Consider the following 23023-nt stretch of genomic DNA (forward strand, 5'->3'; position numbering starts at 1 on the left):
TTAACCAACTGAGCCACCCTGGTGCCCCAGCTGTCATTATTTTTATTGGATCTTTCAGGCAATATTTAACTTCTGGGGAACATACATTTGTAATAATTATCAATACAAGGTATTGTGATTTCTTAATTATCATACAGACACTGAATTTAAGTGGAGTTTATTGCAGGTGCTTGAGTGCCTTCCTTGGTCCTCAGCATGAATGAATCCTGCTGGCAAATGGCTTCTCTACAGCAGCCTTCTTTTGTGTCTTCTTACCAATCAAGGATCAAGGTGTGTGCTCCTTTGTTGCTAAAACCTTTGGAAGGTGACAGAAAAGAAGAGATACGTGTGATATAGGAATGAGAGGCCAACAAGAGCAGAAAGAGTTCCTCAGCTCAGCTGAACCGTCTGAAGCCTAGTGCGGCCAGAGCCAAGTGATTCATCTCACAGGCCAGGGCCCCATCCAAACCTGCCTCAGTCTCTCCTCACTCTATCTGGATTCAGAAACTTGCAGAAATTCCAGGACACAGCCAACCCTATTATAGGTGGGGTAGATTGCTGACATGTGCTAGGAGTTGAGGGACCTCCCCCGTGGTCCTGCTTTATATGTTGGGATATCTGGGATACTAAGTTATACTGGGATTATCATGATTTAGAAAATACTACCTTCCTTTCTTCCCTTTTTTCAAACCTCTGAAACTTGATCCTCCACCTTCACTATCAGCTGACAGATGACCTTCTCACTTCACTGAGAAAATGAGGTAAACAGAAGTGGATGATGTTCTTTCACAAAATTCACCACGCTATATCCATGTACTCTGCCTTCCTTCCTCTTAAAATGGATGGCTTGTCCTGCCCTCCATTTGAGTCCTGGATCCCACCTCTTTATAGGTAAAGGGTGTAGGGAGGATAGGCGAATGGATGAGGGGGACTATTTTAGGTAGAGAAGTCGGAGAAGTCTTCTCTGAGAAGGTATTTGTGCAGAGGTGTGAGTGAACTGAGGGAGACATGGAGAGATCTAGGGAAAGAGTGTTCCAGGTGGAAGGACTAGCAGAAGCAAAAACCTGAGATGGGAATGAAGTTGGTATATTAAGAAAACAAAAACAAAGCTGGTGAGGCTGGAGCATAATGACTGTGGAGAGAAGGCAGGTGCCTAATGGTACAGGGACTTAGAGACCATGCTAAGGAATTAGAATAAAATCCAAAGCGTGAAGGGAAAGTCATTCAAAGGTTTACAGTAGGGAAGAAATCTAACATTTTTTAAATGAATATAGCTTCTTCATGGAGAACTGGTTACACAGGGGCAACAGCAGAAGCAGGAAAATCAGTTAGGAGGCCAGTGCACTAAGCCAGTTAAGATCACAATGGCTTGAGCTGGTGGTAGTAGTGAGGAACTGAAAAGTGAATAAACTGACAGAAGTCAGTACCTGTTAGACGTGGGAAGTGAGTAAAGCAAGAAATCAAAGACAACACTTGGATTTTTGTCCTGAGGCGTCCTGATTGGATTATAATCAAGGGGAAATCTGGAGGCAAAGCGAGTTTGGCAGCAAGAGGGGAACAAATACAAAAGTAAAGAATAATCCTTCTGGGGGCTGGTTAAATTCTAGATACTTGTAACCACTACAATATATAAGGAGGGTTCTAAGGTATCAGTATAAAGCAACTTACTTTTTTTCCTCGCTATTTAAGCCTGTTCTGTTGATGTAGTTCTCCTGCCCTGCTTTACCTGTTTTATTTTCCCCATTGCACTTATTACCAGCTCACATATTACACACTTATTGGTTTATTGTCTGGCTCCCCTATCAAATATAAGTTCTTAAGGATCAGAGATTTATCTCTTGTTTACCACTATGCCCCTCAAAGATTGCCCGGCTCAGAGTAGGTGCCTGTTATATTTTGAGGAAGCAAGCAAGCAAGCACAGGGGAGGATACTAAAACATGACAGTAAAAGGAGTTAAACTACAAAATAAAGTTTTACTAAAACTTCTATGAGTGAGTAAAAATAAAAGTAGCTCCCTTGTCTTCTGGGGGTGGGAGTAAGGAACTGGAGAGACAGAGAAGAAGATGGAAAGACTGTATATTCAGACTAACACACCATTCCCATACTGATTTCTAACCAGGAGATGAGGAGGGTGGGCTGTGACTTCTCCTCCAAATCCACTCCTAAAACAGGCTCTACTCCAGAGCCTTGTACATAGGGTAGAGAAGAAAACTGAAGGAGAAAAGTGGAAAGTAGACCTAGACCTAGAAGCAGTAGACTACGCTAGACCAGTCACATGGTCACCAAGTTTAATTGTAGTCACCTTAGGATGAGAAATCTGTGTTCTGTGAACACCTACATTTGTATACATTTTACATTTGGGGGCTTTTACTTTACTCCTTAAATTTTACCACATTGAATTTAGTACATGGTTCTTTTGATAATTTTCTGCCTGTTTTGGTTGAGTTAAGGGAAACAAAATTTAGGGCCTGGCTTGGGTGTGATAAGTGGTAAATAGTAGAGATACTAGAGATGGTGGGGAGACAGAAGAAGGGCAAAAATTCACAAGAAAGTAGGAAAATCTGATAGCCCACCCACCAGAGGGCATATCCATTGTGAAACTCTCAGGGAAATTCTCTCCATTCCCTCTGAATGCTTCTCAGTTTCTTCTCCTCTCTCCCTTGCCTTGTTTGGGAGTAAAGGGGTACAGTACCCTGCCTCCTCTCCTCCTGAAGGCCTGTCATACAGAGAAGCTCCCAGCTACTCAGACTTTGGCATCAGCAATTGCTACCTTATGAATGGCAAAACAGGACCACCCCAGCACTCACCGCATCCTGGTCCTCATCCCTTTCTACTTCTTGGCTGAGGGCCATGGAAGAAAAGTGCCCTTCAGAGTTGACCTCTTTGGGACTTGGTTTCTTTTCTCTCATGAAAACATAGAGGCTCTTTTTCCAGAAAGGATGATCCTTTGTTTCTGCAGGAAGGAACCAGAAAGAATTCTCTTAAATAGCAACTCAATTGCAGCGTTTAATATTTTAATTTGAAGTTGATGAGTTCTAACGTTTATTTATTTCTGATAGAACACAAAGTGGGGGAGGAGAAGAGAGAGAGGGAGACACAGAATCCAAAGCAGGCTCCAGGCTCTGAGTGGTCAGCACAGGGCCTGATGCTGGGCTCGAACCCACAGACCATGAGATCATGACCTGAGCTGAAGTCGGTCGCCTAACCGACTGAGCCACCCAGGCGCCCCTGAAGTTGGTAAGTTCTATTTGAATCTACACATTTTTATGAAAAAGAAACCCAAATAAATAGCATTACCTTACTCTAATAATAGTTTCATTTGAAATCTCTTTGCTGCTTAATCAAACAGCTGAGTGAGGCTCTTTCAGGGTCAATGACCCCCTCAAAGAGCTGTCCACTGTGTCTTCCCAAGGAAGGTCTAACTTGCCAAAAACAAATATGCCTCCCCCCATTCCCCAATACCATAATTGGGATATTTCCCTAATTCACAGACCAGAATCTAATCTTCCACCTCCTTTTTCCAAGGGGAACTCACAGACTTAAGTAGTCTAAAATATCGGCCCCCTAGGTACTCCAACTTGCAATATTCTCCTTCAGATCTGGATCCCACTCTGCTAGGAGAGATATTTGAGGACAAAACCCCTCCTTTTACATTATATATAGAAATTAAATAGGATTTAAATGTTTACTGTCCTAAAACCTGACCCAAACAGGTATGCATGAGACTGTGGCAGTTAGAGATTATACAGAAACTTACTCTATTGAAACCGAGTATACAAGAGTGTTTCTGACACATTCCATTTTAAGGCCTTTAGCTACCAAGTGAATAAGGCTTAGCGTCAATACTTTCTATTATTCCTTAATTTCAGCTCCCATTCAAAAGGCAGCCAATAATTAAACCACACCTCTAGAACGACGGCCAGCTCCATCTCTAAAGTCATTGGTTTCTACAGTTAGTCATTCTCTCTGCTGCCCATGCCAGCATCAAACATCTCTAAAAGCCCTGTGCCTTCTGCCATACTGCATTTATTTATCAAATTCTGAGCCTATTCAGAAAAAGGAAAGAATACTGCAGCTTACTTTGGGGCTCTTTAGGGACAGAGAATTGTACACCAACATCCTAAAGAACATTACACAAGCTCATTTTACTTCTGCTTTGCTAGGGCTGTTTTGTTTTGTTTTGTTTTGTTTTGTTTTGTTTTGTTTGAGAGAGAGAGAGAGAGAGAGAGAGAGAGAGAGAGACCGACCATGTGCAAGCACACTTGTGTAAGCAGGGGAAGGGCAGAGAGAGAAGAAGAAAATCTTACACAGGCTCCACGCTCAATGTGGAGCCTGGCACAGGGCTCAATCCCACAACCCTGGAATCATGACCTGAGCCAAAATCAAGAGTCAGACACAACCAACTAGGCTATCCAGGCACTCCAGGTTCTTGTTTTATTATCATCAACAGTTTTACTGAGGTGTAACTTACACATCATAAAATTCATTCATTTTAAGTGATTCAAATCAATGATTTTTAGTATATTTACAGAGTTGTGCAACTATCACCATAATCTAATTTTGGAACATTTATATCAGTCTAAAAACCTCATGCTCATTTACAGTCACTCTCCATTTCCCAACCCTAGCCCTAGCTCAACAACAATCTACTTCCTGTCTCTATAGATCTGCCTTTCTGAACATTTCATATAAATACAAGCATACAATATGTGCTCTTTTGTGATTGTCCTCTTTCACTGAGTATAATAGTTTTGAAGTTCATCCATTTAGTAACATGTATCAGCACTTCTTTCCTTTTAACCACCAAATACTCCATGTATAGATATACCACATTTTGCTTATCCATCTACCAGCTGATGAATATTCGGGTTATTTCCACTTCTTGGCTATTGTGAATTCATGTATAAGTCTTTATGGACATATGTTTTCATTTCTCCTGGGTAGGAGCTGAATTGCTTAATGTTTCACATTTTGAGAAACTGCCAAACTATTTTCCAAAGTGACTGGACCATTTCACATTCCCTGCAGCAACATCTGAGGGTTCTCATTAGTTTTAATCAGATAGTTAAACACGTTATGTAACTATATAGAGAGATCTCTTACTTTAATTCCATAACTAGTTAATTGAGATGATTCCCTCAGTCACACACACAAGAGTAAGGACCACCACTCTGCTTATAACATCTCTTCACTCCGACTATACCTACTATCCAACAAAAGTAGTCCAAAATTCTATTTTTACGGCTCCAACTCCAATGAAATATCTCCTAACTTTTAATTTTAACAATTTATTTTCTGTCTGTGCTTGTTATTTCTGAATGTATCAGCAGTTTGTGGGGTTTTTTGTTTGTTTTGAGAGAGAGAGAGAGCATGTGCACATGCAAGTGGGGTAGGGGCAGAGAGAGAGGGGAGAGAGAATCTGAAGCAGACGCCATGCTGTCAACACAGAGCCCGATGTGGGACTTGAACTCGTGAACTGTGAGATCATGACCTCAGCTGAAATCCAGAGTCGGATGCTTAACCAACTAAGCCACCCAGGTGCCCCAGCAGTTTGTTCTTTAAGACCAGAAGAAGTTGAGTAAAGTTGCCACCTCACCCAGACACAGAGGTGGGAGATGCCTGATGTCACACTACAAGACCCCGGTGTATGCCTCAGCACTGCTCCAAGAACTTGAAAGGATGGTGGGAGTGGAAACACAGCCAGGCGTCTTTAATGAAAAAACAGTAAAGCCATGGAATGCCAGACTTACTTGTAAATGAGTGCTTTTCCTGCTTCTTGAGATTCCAGGGGATGAGGAGTTCTTGCCACGGGTTTCAAATCAAAATTACCATTGTTAAAATTCACTTTCACTTTTAACCTTTAACAAGATAACATGTGTGAGAATGTTTTGAAGGATATTTTGAAAACGAAACAGTGATCTTAAAGAGTTTTGTTTATATACTCCTTAAAAGAAGTTTGAAACACCACACACCACCTTGCACATTTTAAAACTGACACACCTAGGGGCACCTGGGTGGTTCAGTCGGTTAAGCGTCCAACTTTGGCTCAGGTCACGATCTCACAGTTTGTGAGTTCGAGCCCTGCGTCGGGCTCTGTGCTGACAGCTCAGAGCCTGGAGCCTGCTTCCCATTCTGTGTCTCCCTCTCTCTCTGCCCCTTCCCTGCTCATGCTGTGTCTCTCTCTGTCTCAAAAATAAACATTGAAAAAAAAATTTTTTCAAAAAAACTGACACACTTAAAATTTTTCACTGTAAGTTTAAGTAACTTTGTTTCTCATTTCTCTTGTAACTCTTGTTTCAAACAGATTTGGGATAAGATGAGTGTTGTTGGTCTTACTATGAAACTTTAAGGATATAATTTGATAAAATGGATTTTAACCAACATATTAATAAAGCACACCAAATTGAAAGTAATCACATAAAACTGTTAGATGAGCATTATAGCCAATGTACTTTGAAAATTTTATCAGTTCCACAAAACATTCCAGTTATATTCATAAGAAGTATCCTAAATTATAGGACTTTATTCCAAATTCAGAGCAACCCAACACAGACCAAGTACCCTGATTCTAAGGCAAGTCTTTAAATCTATCGATCATCAATCAACTAATTAAAGTAAAATAAAATATACATGACAGGGAAATACAGAAAGACCTATGGGTTGAATTTCCTTGCTTCATCATTAAAGGAATTCTCTTTAAAGACAGTATTTTTAGGGGCGCCTGGGTGGCTCAGTTGGTTAAGTGGCCGACTTCAGCTCAGGTCATGATCTTGCGGTCCGTGAGTTTGAGCCCCGCGTCAGGCTCTGTGCCGACAGCTCAGAGCCTGGAGCCTGTTTCAGATTCTGTGTCTCCCTCTCTCTGACCCTCCCCTGTTCATGCTCTGTCTCTCTCTGTCTCAAAAATAAACGTTAAAAAAAATTTTTAAATAAAAAAACAAATAAAGACAGTATTTTTATTTATCCCTTTATTTGGCACCCTGGAATTTTTTACACCCAGGTTGAAAGGTATGACTTTCTTTTAAAAAGTGAGTTAAGATGTGATGTGAATGCAGGCTTGTTCTCAGGCAGATCAATTTTTAAAAAGAGTACATATAGACTTCAGAATCAGGAAAATTGAGTTCCTTAAAACTATCTGTGAATACCTTAGAAAGTCTATAGAAACCCACGCTGTCTATGCCAGTTTGAAATTCACAGCTTAGAGGGAATCCACTCATTCTTGGAGGCATCGCTATCTCACAAGAGATATTAAAGGGGAAAAAAAAGTCTTCTTAACACACACACACAGTAGAGGCCAGAAATGTGGGAAGCTGGGTCCATCTATAGTGGTGGGCAGCAAGAGCAAGTAGAACACACCTGAAGGCAGATGCCAATAACAGAGTTAACTTGATACTAAGCCATGTACCAGCTATAATGTGAGGACACCAAACTTGAGACTGTCACACTAAGCATAGACCTTTTAAGGGAGCTTAAGTGGGCCCAGATTAATGGTATCCTAGCTACAAGCAGAGGCAGAAACAGAAACAAATCCTCCCCTAGACTGGGCCAATAGGATACCCAAAGTTCAAATCATGTCATTAAATCATAAATAAAATTCACTAAGCAAAGCATACAAGAAAATAAACCATTATAATTGAGAATTAGCAGAGAAAACAATAGATTTAGCTTCTTCAAGGAATACAGAATTTGGAATTATCAAATGTAGAATGTAGTATATACCAATGTATTTTAAAGAAAGAAATGATCCAATCACCAATATAAGAAAACAGTTAAGAGCCTATCAGAAATGAAGAAGCATATTGGAAGGAGGAAATTTAAGAAATTTAAATGCTAATATTGAGCACAGTGAGGAAAGAATTAGTAAACTGGAAAACATATTCAAAACATATTCCATTCTAAGAAGATGGAAAATATGAAATACAAATTAAAAGATATTAAGATATAAAAAGGTCTAATATATGTCTGAATCCAGAAGCAAAAGGGAAAGAATAAAGAAAAAACAATAAAGAGATCATTGCTGTCAATTTTCCTGACTGATGAAAAACATGAATACAGAGATCCAGAAAGCACAATATATACCAGTAGGTTAAATAAAAAGAAATCCGTACCTAGACACCTGTAGCAAGAGTGCCAAACACTAAAGACAAAGATTTTATAAGCAGCCACGGAGAAAGGACAAAAACCAGAATGACAGCAGACTTCTCATAAACAATAGAAACCAAAAGCAAGAGAATTATATCTTTAGAGCATTCAGATAAAATAAGTTATCAACCTACAATGCAAACTGTCTTTAAAGAATGAGAATAAAATAAAGATATTTAAGGTACACTAAAATTGAATATTAAAGGCTGAATTTCAGGGGGAAAATGTCTCCACTATTACAGTATAAAATGGAAGACAGGGAGGCCCTGGGCATCTCAAGTCAGTTATGCAACCGACTTTTGGTTTCAGCTCAGGTGAGGAACTCATGGTTTGTGAGTTCAAGTCCGCGTTGGGCTCTGCACTGACAGTGTGGAGCCTGCTTGGGATTCTCTCTCTCCCTTTCTCTCTACCCTTCCCCTGCTCGCTCTGTTTCTCTCTCAAAATAAATAAGCTTAATAAATAAATAAATAAAATGGAAGACAGAATGGCAACCCTCCTCTATGGAAGAGTCCCTCCTCTATAAAGCGGTCTCCCATACTGATTTTCCTACAGATATGTCTGCTAAGTCTCGGATTCACCCAAACTAGACATCATTTTTTTTAATTAATATAATTATATAAGACAAACATTGAATGATTTCAGTCCCAAGAAACTGATGCTCCTCTTCGTTATTTTGTTTCTATCCAAGATCCCACTGTTATATTTTCTACTAGGCTGGGTTAAGTGTCCTTCCTCTGTGCTTCCATAATAACCTGTGCATATCAGTATTATCACATTTGCCACATTGTAATGGAATTATCTATTTTAAATGGCTATCTTCTCTAAGTTATTTAAAGCAATTACAACTCAACGCATGATACTTTGATTGAATTAATTTGATATAGGAGTTGAACTGTGTCCCCCAGAAAAGATATATTCAAATCCTAAACTCTCATCTCTGTGAATGTGACCTTGTTTGGAAATAAGGTCTTTGTAGATGTAATCAAGTTAAAATGAGGTCATGATGGATTAGGGTGGGCTCTAATCCAGTGTCAGATGTTATAAGAGGGAAACTGGATGCAGACACAGAGGGAAGACCATATGATGATGGAGGCAGACATTAGAGTGTTAAGGCTGTATGTAAACCAACTAAAAAGACTGCCAGCACCCACCAGCAGCTAGAAAGGAGGCAAGGAAGGAGGCTCCCCTAGAGCCTTCATAGAGGGAATGGCCCTGCTGACATCTTGATTTTATACTTCCAGCCTCCAGAACTATGAGAGAATAAATTTCTGTTGTTTTAAGCCACACAGTGTGTAGCACTTTGTTACAAATGCCTTAGGAGACTTATATAATATAAATCTCAAATCTGAATTCCTCTCTGACTCTTTTCCCTGGCCTTCCAAATCTGGTCAACAAAATCTAAAATTCCTTTGTTTCATCACATCAGTCTCTTCATTTCAATTCCTTTTGCCACATCCTGAGGCCTTTATCAACAGAAGATAGATCCTTATAAAACTTCAACAATCTCCAGCTTCTTGTCCTATCTTATCTCCAATCTATCGCATACATCATATGCCAGATTAAAGTTTCCAGGATTTCATGCTGTCCTCAATGACTCCCCAATCCCTACATGATAAAATCCCAATTTTAAGCTGGTATTGAAGGCTTTTCACAAAATGGCTCCAACCTAGTTTCACAGACTTAACCAGTGACTGGTCATATACTCATTCACTTCACAGATAAGCAGACAGTTGCAAACCGTGTGATAAGTGAAAAAATACATGTATGTCAACTGGTGGGACAAAAGAGGGCCTGGACCAGACTGCCTAGTATAAGGAGGTGAACTGTAAATATTTCACAGAGGAAGTGTTAAAGTAGCATTTAACAAAGTCTTGGGAACAGTGTTTTCCTCAAAAAAAGAATGGGCACAGAGCAGAACACCAGAGAAAGGCACCATCAGTGGCAAAGAAGTATAGGAAGAGATCAAGAGCTTCAGGTAAACAAGTGCAATGCCCTACTCCCTTCCTTGTATCCTTCCCTACTATAAAGCAAAAGCCTTAAGCTGCTGGAAAGAGGCAAGTAATTCTTCCCACCCCCCTCCAGAACAACAAGCAAAGATATACTGCTTCTGGGAGAGAAAAGCAAAACCTGCCTGCCTATGGAGGAGGAATAAGAGGGGTACACCCAGGAGCAAGGAAAGGATCCACTGCTACTAGGATAAGGACAGAAGCAAAAACCCTCTGTCCCAGGAGGAGGGACAAGAAACAGCTTTCAGTCCAGAATCCTATACCTATACCAAGCAGAGATCTGCTACTATTGGCAGAGGAGCAGGAAACTATCACCCAAGAAGAACCACACAAGGTAGTTTGACTGCCACAGACAGAAGGGGAAGGAACTCTAAAAACATGCTGCTCCTGAGGCCCAACCACATAGAACATGCCTAAAACTGAGGCAGGACAAGAAAACAGAAAAATTCCTCTGCTGCCACTATGAGCCTAGCAATAAGCAACAAGCATAGCAGTGTACTTCTGGGGATGAAGCAAGAACACAGAGAGACTCACCCCACACCTCTCACACACACCTCTGTGATGCAGGCTTGTAGAGATAGCCAAAAAATGAAGAGGGAGCAGGAACACTTCAGAAAACCCTTCTGGCCTACCAGCCCCCACCCTAAGCACAAGGTAACAGCAGCCCACCACTAGAGGTATTTGAAGCCTAAGGTGCACTAAAGGTAACAATAGCAATAATACCTAAACCCAGCTCAACTTCTGACTAGATAAGCCCAATTCTCCACACTAATGGTTGACAGAAGAAAAAGCATATCCGTTTTCGAGACATACTCCATCTATACTGGTCTACCTCTAATGCCTGGCATTCAATCAAAAATAACAAGACATGCAAAGAAAAAAAAAGGCAAGACACAATAACCTCAAATATCGAGCATTTAATAAAACATTACAAGATATTGGGGAGAGGGGCAAGACAAAATAACCCATTGTCAAGAGTGAAAGCAATCAACAGAACCAGATTGAGAAATGACCCCTCCCCCCTACCATGGGAACTATCAGATAAAGAATTTAAAATAACTATGATTAATATGTTAAAGCATCTAGTGGAAAGGTGAACATATATAAACAGATGGCAAATTTCAGGAGAAATTAAAACTATTTTTTAAAAATCAAATGGAAATGTTAAAAATAAAAATCACAACAGAGACCAAGGATTCCTCTGATGAGCTGATCAACAAATGAGGCACGGCTGAGGAAAGGCTCAGTGAACTTAAAGATAGGGTAGTAGGAAAAAAAAAAAAAAAAGATGGGTTAGTAGACATTGTCCAACTGAAATACAATTAGGAAAAAAAATTTTTTTAACACAAAAAACAAACTAAGAACTATGGAGCTATGAGACAATATCAAATGGTGTAACATACATATAAGGAGTCTCAGAAGGAAAAGAAAAACAAAGAATGGGGCATAAGAAATATTTCAAGTGATAATGGCCTCAAATTTTCCAAATAGTAAAAGATGTCAAACCACAGATACAAGAATCTCAAAGAACCCTAAGTAGGATAAATAGAAAGAAAGGAAAATAAAGACGACATAACCTAGCTAATGAAAAGCAAAGAGAAAATCTTGAAAGTGCCCAAGAGAAAAGAAACATCACAAAGGGGAACAAAGAATTATGGATTCCTCATTGAAAAATGAAATTTTAAAAAAATCATAATTATGACAAAATTTATACCACTGTCTCCAGTTTTCAAATTCCAAGAGGTTCAATAATTTCTATTAACCATTACCTGCTCCTTTTACAAAATTCACTTTCTATGTAGGTTGTAGGCAGCATAAGCCATTTATTTGGAGTCATAAAGTGCCTTGAATTAGAAATTCTTGGAAACCTGGAATGCAGTTTGGCCTTCTCAACCTCTTTAAATTCTTTCATTGTACATATTTTGCCTGTAGGAAGATTAGTAACCTAAATCAGCACCCTTAAATGCAACTCCCATTGCTTCTGGGTTATGAAATCACGTAACAATTAGGCACTAAGTACCAGTCTCACACTGAAGAAGAGTTCTTTTATCATCATCTTTGTCATATTGTGCCTTTTTCAAAGGATCACGAAATGGTGGAATGGTAACCTACAAGAAAAGCAAGTGTTTAAGGACAGGATTGCGTCTTTTTCAGTGTATCCTAATCATCTGTGTATGACACCTAAGCCTGAAAAAATCAAGAATATAGTATCTACAAACTACTTCAGTTTATCCATTTACAAAGAGATGGGAGCACTCCAATACATCTCTTTGCAAGGCCCACCAGTCATGGTTAGCTCTTGTGTTAATGGTTTTTTCAGATTATTGTGGATATTCTTCTTAGACACTATACCCAAATTCAATAAGTTGTAGTTTCTTAAAAGTTATGACATGGAATGTGAAACTATGTTAATAAATTATTCAACCTCAGTTACATAAAAACCCATTGGTCTATCTTGAGCTTTGAATGGATCTTTTATCCATGTCATGGATTATTTGGAAGAAATTATATCACTGAGTTACGTGAGATCTTCCAAATTGTCAATACATTTCATTATGCTATAATCACAGTCATTAACATCATTATCAATCTCATCAGAAAATTCTAAGAGTAGCAGAAAGCTGTAACACTCATGATGCTGAATATTTTTCCAAAATTCAGTTTTTTGCTTGAAAGCTCACATTTTATCATTGGCAACAAACACTGTCAGTTATTTTTCTTGAAGTGACTTCATTACTTTTCCAAAAAATGTCTGCCAAATATCCAACACTTAATAACTACAATTTATAAATCATTCTTTAAAAAAAAATGTACCATGAAAAAAAAAATCAACCAGTATAGCTGACAATTCAAGCAATCATGCTGCATTTCAGTAGGCAGAAGTACTATTTCCATATTTACCATATTTAAAAAGATGTGTACTTAGATGTGAGCAAGATTTAATAAAATTAATAATTTTTAGTGTTTGGTCAAGGACATCCTTAAGTGAAATTGCAATTTTTTAAATGTGAGTACATGGCAGTGAAGAATAATGACTGGTATGATTTGGTGACACTGATTTAAGTTGTTCTAAGTACCAACAGCTTTACCCACCATTGCTTTTGCACAATCAGAGTCAATGTCAACACTATAAAAAAGGTAAATAATATTTGGCACTATTATGAAACAATTGGCCTAATAGGTCCCTTAAAAGGGTTTCAGGGCTCTCAAAGATCTATGTACCTCACTCTGAGAACTGCCATTATAACCTCAAAGTGTTCCACTTAAGAGGTCACCTATCAGGTTCATTTATAAAAGCAGAATGGTTGGGAACAACCAGTGGCAAGCTGGTGCAGCCACTCTGGAAAACAGTATTGAGTTTCCTCAAAAAATGAAAAATAGAACTACCCTACTACCCAGCAATTGCACTACTAGGCATTTATCCAAGGGATACAGGTGTGCTGTTTCGAAGGGACACATGCACCTCCATGTTTATAGCAGCACTATCAACAATAGCCAAAGTATGGAAAGAGCCCAAATGTCCATCAATGGATGAATGGATAAAGATGTGGTGTGTATACACACAGACACAGACACACACACACAGACACACACACACACAATGGAGTATTACTCAGCAATCAAAAAGAATGAAATCTTGCTATTTGCAACTATGTGGATGGAACTGGAGGGTATTATGCTAAGTGAAATTAATCAGAGAAAGACAAAAATCATACGACTTCACTCATATGAGGACTTTAAGAGACAAAACATGAACATAAGGGAAGGGAAACAAAAATAATATAGAAACAGGGAGGGGGACAAAACAGAAGAGACTCATAAACATGGACAACAGAGGGTTACGGGAGGGGTTGTGGGAGGGGGGATGGGCTAAATGGGTAAGGGGTGCTAAGGAATCTACTCCTGAAATCATTGTTGCACTATATACTAATTTGGATGTAAATTAAAAATTTTTTTTTTAATTTTAAAAATTAAAATTTTTTTTTAATTTTAAAAATTAAAAAAAGAAAAAAAAAGAAAAGCAGAATGTCAAAAGAACTTGAATTTTGATACCAAAAAGATATAGTTTCAAATCCCAATTCTGTCCCTTAACTAGTTATTATACTAGTTAGTAAACTAAGGCTCTAACTTTAAACTCTCAGTTTAACTCCTACCTATTAAAATAGGGACAATTGGGGCGCCTGGGTGGCGCAGTCGGTTGAGCGTCCGACTTCAGCCAGGTCACGATCTCGCGGTCCGGGAGTTTGAGCCCCACATCAGGCTCTGGGCTGATGGCTCGGAGCCTGAAGCCTGTTTCCGATTCTGTGTCTCCCTCTCTCTCTGCCCCTCCCCCGTTCATGCTCTGTCTCTCTCTGTCCCAAAAATAAATAAACGTTGAAAAAAAAATTAAAAAAAAAAAAAAAGATAAAATAGGGACAATGGCACATGCACACACCCCAATTTGGCAAAAAACAAAAAACAAAAATCTGCTTTGCCTGCAAATGCCAACAGTTTAAAATGTCTATGACTCAGGTGCCTGGGTGGTTCACTTGGTTAGATATTCGATTCTTGATTTGGCTCAGCTCAGGATCTCACGGTTTATGAGTTCAAGCCCCACATCAGGATTTGCACTGACAGTGTGGAGCCCGCTTGGGTTTCTCTGTCTTCTCTCTTTCTGCCCCTCTCCCACTCACTCTCTCTCAAAAATAAACATTTAAAAAAATAAAATGTCAATGACTCAAGGATTTTAATTTTGTTTAATAATATCCACTATTAGCAGGCTGCCTGGGTGGCTCAGGTGGTTAAATGTCCTATTTCAGCCCAGGTCATGATCTCGCAGTTGAGTTCAAGTCCTGCACCAGGCTCTGCACTGGTTATGAGAAGCCTGCTTGGGATTCTCTCTCTCTCTCTCTCTCTCTCTCTCTCCCTCCCTCCCTCCCTCTCTCTGCCCCTTCCCCACTTGTGCTTTCTCTCTCTCAAAATAAATAAACTTAAAAAAAAGAAAGAATATCCACTACTAGCAAAAGTGTGGGAAAATGGACTCTGGTAGGGGTATAAATTTATACAACTATTCTGGAGGACGATTTGGCAATATGAATCAAAATCATGCATAACCTTTAACTTAGCAATTCTACTTCTAGCAAGTTACCCTAAGGAAAAAATTAAACAGTTACAGGGAAGTTCATCATGTCATTTATAACAACAGTATGTCCAAAACAATCTAAATGTTCAAAACAGGGAATATGTTTTTAAAAAATGGTGGTATAGCAAGATACCATATATGGTTAGAAACACCATATATGTTCTGCTATTTACAGCTGTGTGATTGTGAAAAGTAACTTAACCAGTCTGTGTCTCACTTGCCTCATCTGCAAATTACTTCATGTGGGAGTAGTAAAGATGGGGGAAAAAAAAAAAGTCCTAACATTTGGTTAAGCCCTCAGTGTAAGTTAGCAGTTATTATTAATAGAATACTATGCAATGATTAAAATTATGTATTTACATTTATTGACAAAGAAAGAGCAAATCATAAAACTATTGAGAAAAAAAGGGGAGCATCTGGGTGGTTCAGTCAGTTGAGCAACCAACTCTTAATTTCGGCTGGGGTCATGGGACTGAGTCCCGTGTCAGACTCCACACTGAACATACAGCATGCTTGAGATTGTCTCTCCCTCTGCCCCTCTCCCCTACTCATGCTATAGTTCTCTCTTGAAATTTTAATGTTTACTTATTTTTGAGAGAGAGACAGACAGACAAAGCATGAGTGGAGGAGGGGCAGAGAGAGAGGGAGACAGAATCTGAAGCAGGCTCCAGGCTCTGAGCTGCCAGCACAGAGCCTAACGCAGGGCTTGAACCCACTAACCTTGAAATGACCTGAGCCGAAGTTGGACGCTTAATGACTGAACCACCCAGTCGTCCCAATCTTTCTCTCTTTAAAACACACACACACACACGCACACACACACACACAAACCTATTGAGGAAAAAAATGCAGGGTATGAACCTAATGTGTGTTACTCCATTTTTGTAAAATAAATCTATTTTACAAAGAAACCTTGGATATCCAAAATGATACACAGGGAAGTGTTAATGAGTTCATTCTGGGTAATGGAATTGTGAGTGGTTTTATTTAAGTATCAATTCTGTTCATTTATCATGAAAATGTATTACATTTGTAACAAACTTTTTAGAGTCTTTGAAAATTTTAAATGTTACCTATCATCCGAGTATTATATAATATTTTCAACTTTTACTGAAGTTTAATTTACTTTGGACTTTGTTGTTTTTTTATTTGTTTTTTTTTTTTTTTTTTTTTTTTAGTTTATTTATTTTGAAAGAAAGCATGAGTGAGTGGGTAAGGGGCAGAGAGAGAGGGAGAAAGAATCCCAAGCAGTTTCCGCACCGTCAGCACAGAGCTTGATGCAGGTTCAATCTCACCAACTGCGAGATCATGACCTGAGCCAAAGTCAAGAGTCACCAAGGCACCCCTGGACTTCGGGATTTTTTATTCCTAAGATATGGAGATGGGTAACAATTCTTAAGATGTTACTGTATTCTGGGGCACCTAGGTGACTCAGTCAGTTGAGCCTCCAACTTCAGCTCAGGTCATGATCTCACAGGTCAGTTCATGGATTTGAGCCCCACATCAGGCTGGCTGCTGTTAGCACAGAGCCTGCTTTTGATCCTCTGTCCCCCTCTCTCTGCCCTTCCCCCACTCACGATCTCTCAAAAAAAAAAAAAAAAAAGATGCTACTGCATTCCTGGGGAATCACTAAAGGACTACCCATACATTAGGGCTGCTCAAAAAAACCAACCACATAATATCAAAAATTAGAAGTCTATCGTACCTTCAGAAAATTCGGGTCCTCTTTGTTCATATAAAAAGGATCATACTCTTTCGGATCATAATGCTCTATAAATGCATTTCCCTACAGGAAGGAAATAAAACTACACATAACAAGAGGTACACAACTTTGAGCATAACAGGAGTCAAGAGTCAAACACACAATTCCATTCTTCTGCTTCAAAACGGCATTAATCACAAATACAAAATGGAAGGGAAGGCCAAATTTGAAGTTAAACTTAAGGTAGCCAAGTAATAAATATTATAGTGATAGAAGGGATCTACTTAAAATTTGTTATAATTAATAATGAATGTTGGAACACTAACAGATTTGGGAAATTGTTTTTAAATGTTTAGTAGTCAACATCTCAGATCTCTTAGAAATGCCAAAACAGGGGCGCCTGGGTGGCGCAGTCGGTTAAGCGTCCGACTTCAGCCAGGTCACGATCTCACGGTCCGCGAGTTCGAGCCCCGCGTCGGGCTCTGGGCTGATGGCTCAGAGCCTGGAGCCTGTTTCCAATTCTGTGTCTCCCTCTCTCTCTGCCCCTCCCCCATTCATGCTCTGTCTCTCTCTGTCCCAAAAATAAATAAACGTTGAAAAAAAAAAAAAATTTAAAAAAAGAAATGCCAAAACAGAAATATCTTATAGTTTTGTAAATAACTGTGTTCTAGAACTATACCTATCTATTGAACCTAGAGGCCAAATTTAATTGGTATACAAAAATATTACATGAGAAAAGAAAAGAATAATAACTCTAATATACACATTTAAATCCAGACCTAACCTTCTTCCCTCCATACTTTCCACATGTCCTAGATTTAGGAATAGTATATGCTCTAACAGAGTAGAGGTTATACATATATACAGTGGAAGAGATAAGCTGTTTGAATGATTATAATCACCATTTTAAACCAACTGAAACAAGTATCAAATGACTTCTTAGTACCTTTTTATTTACATGTTTTAAAAAACCATCTAATTCTTCTTGTCTCCTTTTTTTAATATTCTTATGTGAACAAACTTTTTCTATAATTTTCTTCTGGAGAGGATCTGCCACGTGGTCAGTCCATCTTTTATATAACCTCTCTTTTCTTCTTGCATTTAAGAAGTCATGATGTTGTAAATACTTATCTAGTTCCTATTAAACAATGACAGAAAAGGCAATTATCCTAAAGTTATTTTGTACTAAAATTTAAACTTCATTTATATTCCTAAGAATAACTCACAAAGTCATTCACTGATTTATTTGGCTTCTACTGTGTGATACACACTACACTAGAAATGATGAATATATAGATTAATTAGACAACATGCCTACTCTCCCTAGAGAGATAGACTACAAGACAAATACACAAAATAGGAGGGACAATATAGCAACATGTATGTGTGTGTATATATAATATACACATATGTATACATATATACATATAGGTAATAAATATAGATTGTAATACATATAGATATAAGCATGTATCTATAAAAGAACTAAAAACAAAGACTCAGATACTTATATACCAATGTTTGTAACAGCATTATTCACAATAGCCAAAAGATGAAAACAACCCAAGTGTCCATCAGCAGATGAATGTATAAACAAAATGTGGTATATACACAAAATGCAATATTATACAGCCATAAAATGGAATGAAGTTCTGACATAGGCTACAACATGGATGAATCTTGAAGACAATATGCTAAGTGAAATAAGCCAGACACAAAAGGACAAATACTGTAGGATTCCACTTATATGAAATTATCTAGAGTAAACAAATTCATAAAGACAGATGGTAAGCCAGAAGTTACCAGAGGGACCTCTGGGGAGGGAGGAATGGAAAGTCATTACTTAATGCATATACAGTTTTGGCTGGGGTGATGAAAAGTTGTAGAGATAAATAAATGGTGATGGTTTCACAACACCCATCTATTTGGAAATAAATAGTAATGATGATTGCACAACCTGTGAATAATTAATGTCACTGAATTGTACACTTAAAAATGGTTAAGGGGCACCTGGGTGGCTCAGTCAGTTAAGTGTCTGACTCTTGATTTTGGCTCAGGTCATAGATCTCAAGTTCATGAGATCAAGACCTGTGTCAGGCTCCACATTGGGTGTGGAGCCTGCTTAAGATTCTCTTTCCTTCTCCCTCTGCCCCTTCCCCTCAAGTGTGCACTCTTGCTCGCTCTCTCTCTCTCATAAAAAAAAAAAAAAGGTTTAAAATAGCTAATTTTATGTTATATATATTTTACCACAATGGAAAGTGACTAATTTTTTTTTTATTCCTACAGTGGGACACATTTGGGATGGGCCTTAAAGGAGTTACCTAGGGGGCACCTGGGTGACTCAAGCAGTTGACCATCCAGCTTAGGCTCAGGTCATGATTTCACAGCTCATGAGATCGAGTCCCACATCAGGCTCTGTGCTGACAGCTCAGAGCCTGGAGCCTACTTCAGAGCCTAGAGCCTGTCTCCCTCTCTCTCTCTCTCTGCCCTTCCCCAACTCGTGCTCGCTCGCTCTCTCTCTCTCTCTCTCTCTCTCAAAATATAAGGAGTAATCTAGGAAGAGAAGGTATGAGAGAATGTGGAAGAAGAAAAATCTATTGGAAAAAAAAAAGACAAGAGTAAACAGGCAGAAATGTAGCACAACCTGGATGAAATGGCAAGCAGCCTGTAAATAAAGAAAATGACTGATTTAGGCTATACACTAAACTTTTTTTTATCCAAAACTTATCCACCTTTCATCTAGCAAATGAAATCATGTGATTACTACAATCAACCACATGAAATTCAAAATGAAAAATAAACCAAGAACCCTGAGAGCTTCTCTAACTTATACCCCTTCTTAGATTCAGGTCATAGCACACTTCAACCTTTTTTTTTTTTTTTTTTTTTTTTTTTAAGTAGGCTTCATGCCCAGAGCAGAGCCTAATGCAGGGCTTGAACTCATGACCCTGAGATCAAGACCTGAGCTGAGATCAAGAGTCCGATGCTTAACCAATTGAACTACCCAGGAGCTCCACACTTTAATCATTCTTAACGAATAGCTCTTTTCCTGTTACCCACTCCAGTGCTCACCACACGTGGACATTCATCTTGTCTTATAATTAAGCCCGTGCTGATACAGTTAAAGCCTTCTTCTACCTATGCATACCTGAGTAATAATTAGTCAGTGAGTCCCAATAACAGCTCTTAAAACTCGTAAGAATACACAGTGACTCCACAGAAGCCCCATTAGATGAAAGAACAAGTGACTAGAGGAAAACTCTTATATAAAAGTATCTGTGAGGGGCATCTGGGTGGCTTAGTCGATTAAGAATCAGACTCTTGGTTTCAACTCAGGTCATGATCTCACAGTTCATGAGTTCAAGCCTTGCATCTTGTGCTCTAAGCACAGAGCCTGTGTGGGATCCTCTCTCTCTACCTCCCTCTGCCCCTCCCCTGCCCACACTCTCTCAAAATAAATAAATAAACTTTAAAAAAGTACCTGTGAAAGAATCCCCACAAATAAAAAGATAGGAAGTCAATTAAAACAATCTCAGATTTCTCTTAAGGTTAATCCTAGGCACTAATGAGTGTTTTCAATTCTATTTTCCATCTAAAAGGGAAAAACAAAATTAATTTTTAATCATGACACATTCTGTAGCCAATTCTTACCTTAATTACATGATTTTCTCTATATAATATTGATTGAATAGCTGCATCAATATCTTCTTTAGCTAATACCTATAATTACAGAATGAAATTTTGAAAATCAAATCTTAAAAAAAATCAAATTATTAATACTATCTGGACTCACAGACATCTCCGTGGAAAGTTCTCCATAAATACAATTTTTCTACCTCAAATCATATCATCCAGTACTTTTAAAGAGCATTTGAATCTTTCTGCTATTTGCTATAGCTCATCCAAGGGCAAAAAATAACTCAAATCACAGACATTTTGAATTCCAGCATGGACAAATGACTTGCCCAGAGTCACATGGTAAGCAGAACTCATCTTTTTTTTCACATTTCATAAAAGGCTTTCACCTTTATGGGTTAAAACACAATCAGGCCTCTATTTGAATTCATTCAATCATTAGTGAATTCTACTTTAATTCATTTAGTCATTATAGCTATCAAATACTAATAATAAATTTGTTTATATACAAGTCATTTTTAGATTTTAAAGCAACACAATCTTCAGGAAATAGTCCATAACATTAATTTTTTCCATTTTTATAACAAATCTTCCACGATTAATATCCGCCAGAAATACAAGAGGTTGTAATTAATGTCATTGAATTGTACACTTAAAAATGGTTAAAAATAGCGAACTTTGATACTATATTTATTTTACCACAATGGAAACATGATTAATTTTTTTTTAATTTCCCAAAGTGACAGACATTTTGGGTGGGCCTTTAAAATCCATTCATAACTACACAAAAAATATTCTCAAATTAACTATCATTGGAAATAGCTGTTTTCAGTTCCACTACTCTTGTTTTCAAAACAGATGAGTAAAATCTGAAAATCCAAGAACCTAACTTCCCAAGGATGGTTAACACCCAAGTAAATTAAGGGTCGTGGGAGTTAAGCAACAACTAGAAGCCTAGAAAATCCTGCCTGCAGACAAGAATTTAATCTCAAATGTATCTAACTCCAGATTCACTTTCTTTGTTCTTTCTGCCTCACAGGATTGCTATTCCTGGCAAATCTGTTGTTCTCAAAACCAAGATGGGTACTGAATTAATATTCTAGACAAAAATAGAAAAAACAACAATCTGAAGACACTGGAGACTGACCAAAAACAGGGAGAAACAAGAAGGTAGTCAATAATTAGAAAAAGAGACTAACGGCAGTGGATAAATTTTCAGTTTTTATGGACTTTTGTCTAAGAGCAGGCCTCCATCAGAGCTAAAGGAGAGGGCTCAAACTCTGAAACATGAAGTTTTACAAAATTCAAGAATTAGAAGACAGAGTTCAGGGAAACCAGAGTAGCTGGAAAGTCAAAGGAGAAATACCTGAAAGGAGAAAGTCATAGAGCGGATGCCATAAATTTTACAAATTAATTGACCAAATCTCTGGCAGATCCTTGAACTGTGTATGTACAAGGCAGACTCCTTTGGAAAACAGTTTGGCACTTTCATAAAAAGTTAAATTCATTTACCATATGACCCACTCCTTCTACAACTAGATACGTACCCAAGAGAAATGAAAGTGTATGTCCATAAAAAGACACGTGCATGACTGTTCCTAACAGCTTTATTTGTGACAGCCAAAAAATGCAAACAACCCAAATGTCCATCAGCAGGATGGGTAAACTATACAGCATTTAGCAAATAAGTAAATAAAATACTGATACATGCCACAACACAGATGAATCGCAAAATAATTATGCTGAGTAAAAGCAGCCAGACAAAAAGCATACTGTAAGATTACATCTGCATAAAATTTTTTAAGGGCAAAATTAACCCAAGTGACAGCAAATCAGTGATTGCCTTGGTTGGGGATAGGCAAAGGAAGGAGGGTAGGTACAGGAGGAGGAAATTTGGGGCATAACAAATACGTTCATTCTCTTAATTGTGGTGGTTTCACGTGTGGCTACCTGTGTCAAAAATGTTCAAACTGTACACTTCAAATATACGCAGTTTATTGTGTACCAATTATACCTTAATAAAGCTGTTTAGAAAAAAAGAAATTACAAATATACAAACATATATAATACAACATATATATATGTTTTCCAAAATACAAACATATATAAATTTAGGTGATGCAGTTTGCAAGAGTACTTCAGGAGAGTGGTGGCGCCTGGGTGGTTGGGTCAGTTGAGCACCGAACTCTCAATTTCCGTTCAGGTCATGATCTCACAGTTCATGAGATGGCACCCCAAGTCCAGCTCAGTGCTGGCAGGACTCAGCCTGCTTGAGAGTCTCTCTCCCCTTCTGTGTCTGCCCCTCCCCCGCTCACGTGAGCTCTCTCTCCCTCAAAAATGGATAAACTTTTTATTTTTTTTAAGAGCGCTTCAGGAGAAACTTATTGTTTGTTATACAGTAAAGGCCTATAATCAATTACCGATGATTCCACCTTAAG

General features: G+C 38.4%; 1 protein-coding gene across 2 annotated transcripts in view; it reads right to left on the minus strand.

Annotated features, from left to right (window-relative positions):
• LOC125162505 (protein FAM228B-like) overlaps positions 1-23023 on the minus strand; it is a 24215-nt gene continuing 1192 nt past the window's right edge. Inside the window, exons 2-9 of one of the 2 annotated variants that reach the window (XR_007151060.1) lie at positions 20601-20669; positions 17896-18087; positions 16953-17033; positions 12146-12233; positions 11895-12051; positions 5731-5838; positions 2788-2933; positions 1-295 (exon numbers count right to left, since the gene is read on the minus strand). Coding sequence is in view for 1 of the 2 variants with exons in the window: in XM_047853611.1 (XP_047709567.1) it covers positions 11891-12051; positions 12146-12233; positions 16953-17033; positions 17896-18087; positions 20601-20669 (591 nt within the window). In the remaining variant the exon portion in view is untranslated. Of the gene's footprint in view, positions 296-2787; positions 2934-5730; positions 5839-11027; positions 12052-12145; positions 12234-16952; positions 17034-17895; positions 18088-20600; positions 20670-23023 lie in introns of those variants that run through there. The other variant, XM_047853611.1, reaches the window with a different exon arrangement.

Source organism: Prionailurus viverrinus, chromosome A3, assembly GCF_022837055.1.
Source record: "Prionailurus viverrinus isolate Anna chromosome A3, UM_Priviv_1.0, whole genome shotgun sequence".
Classification (NCBI taxonomy): domain Eukaryota; kingdom Metazoa; phylum Chordata; class Mammalia; order Carnivora; family Felidae; genus Prionailurus; species Prionailurus viverrinus.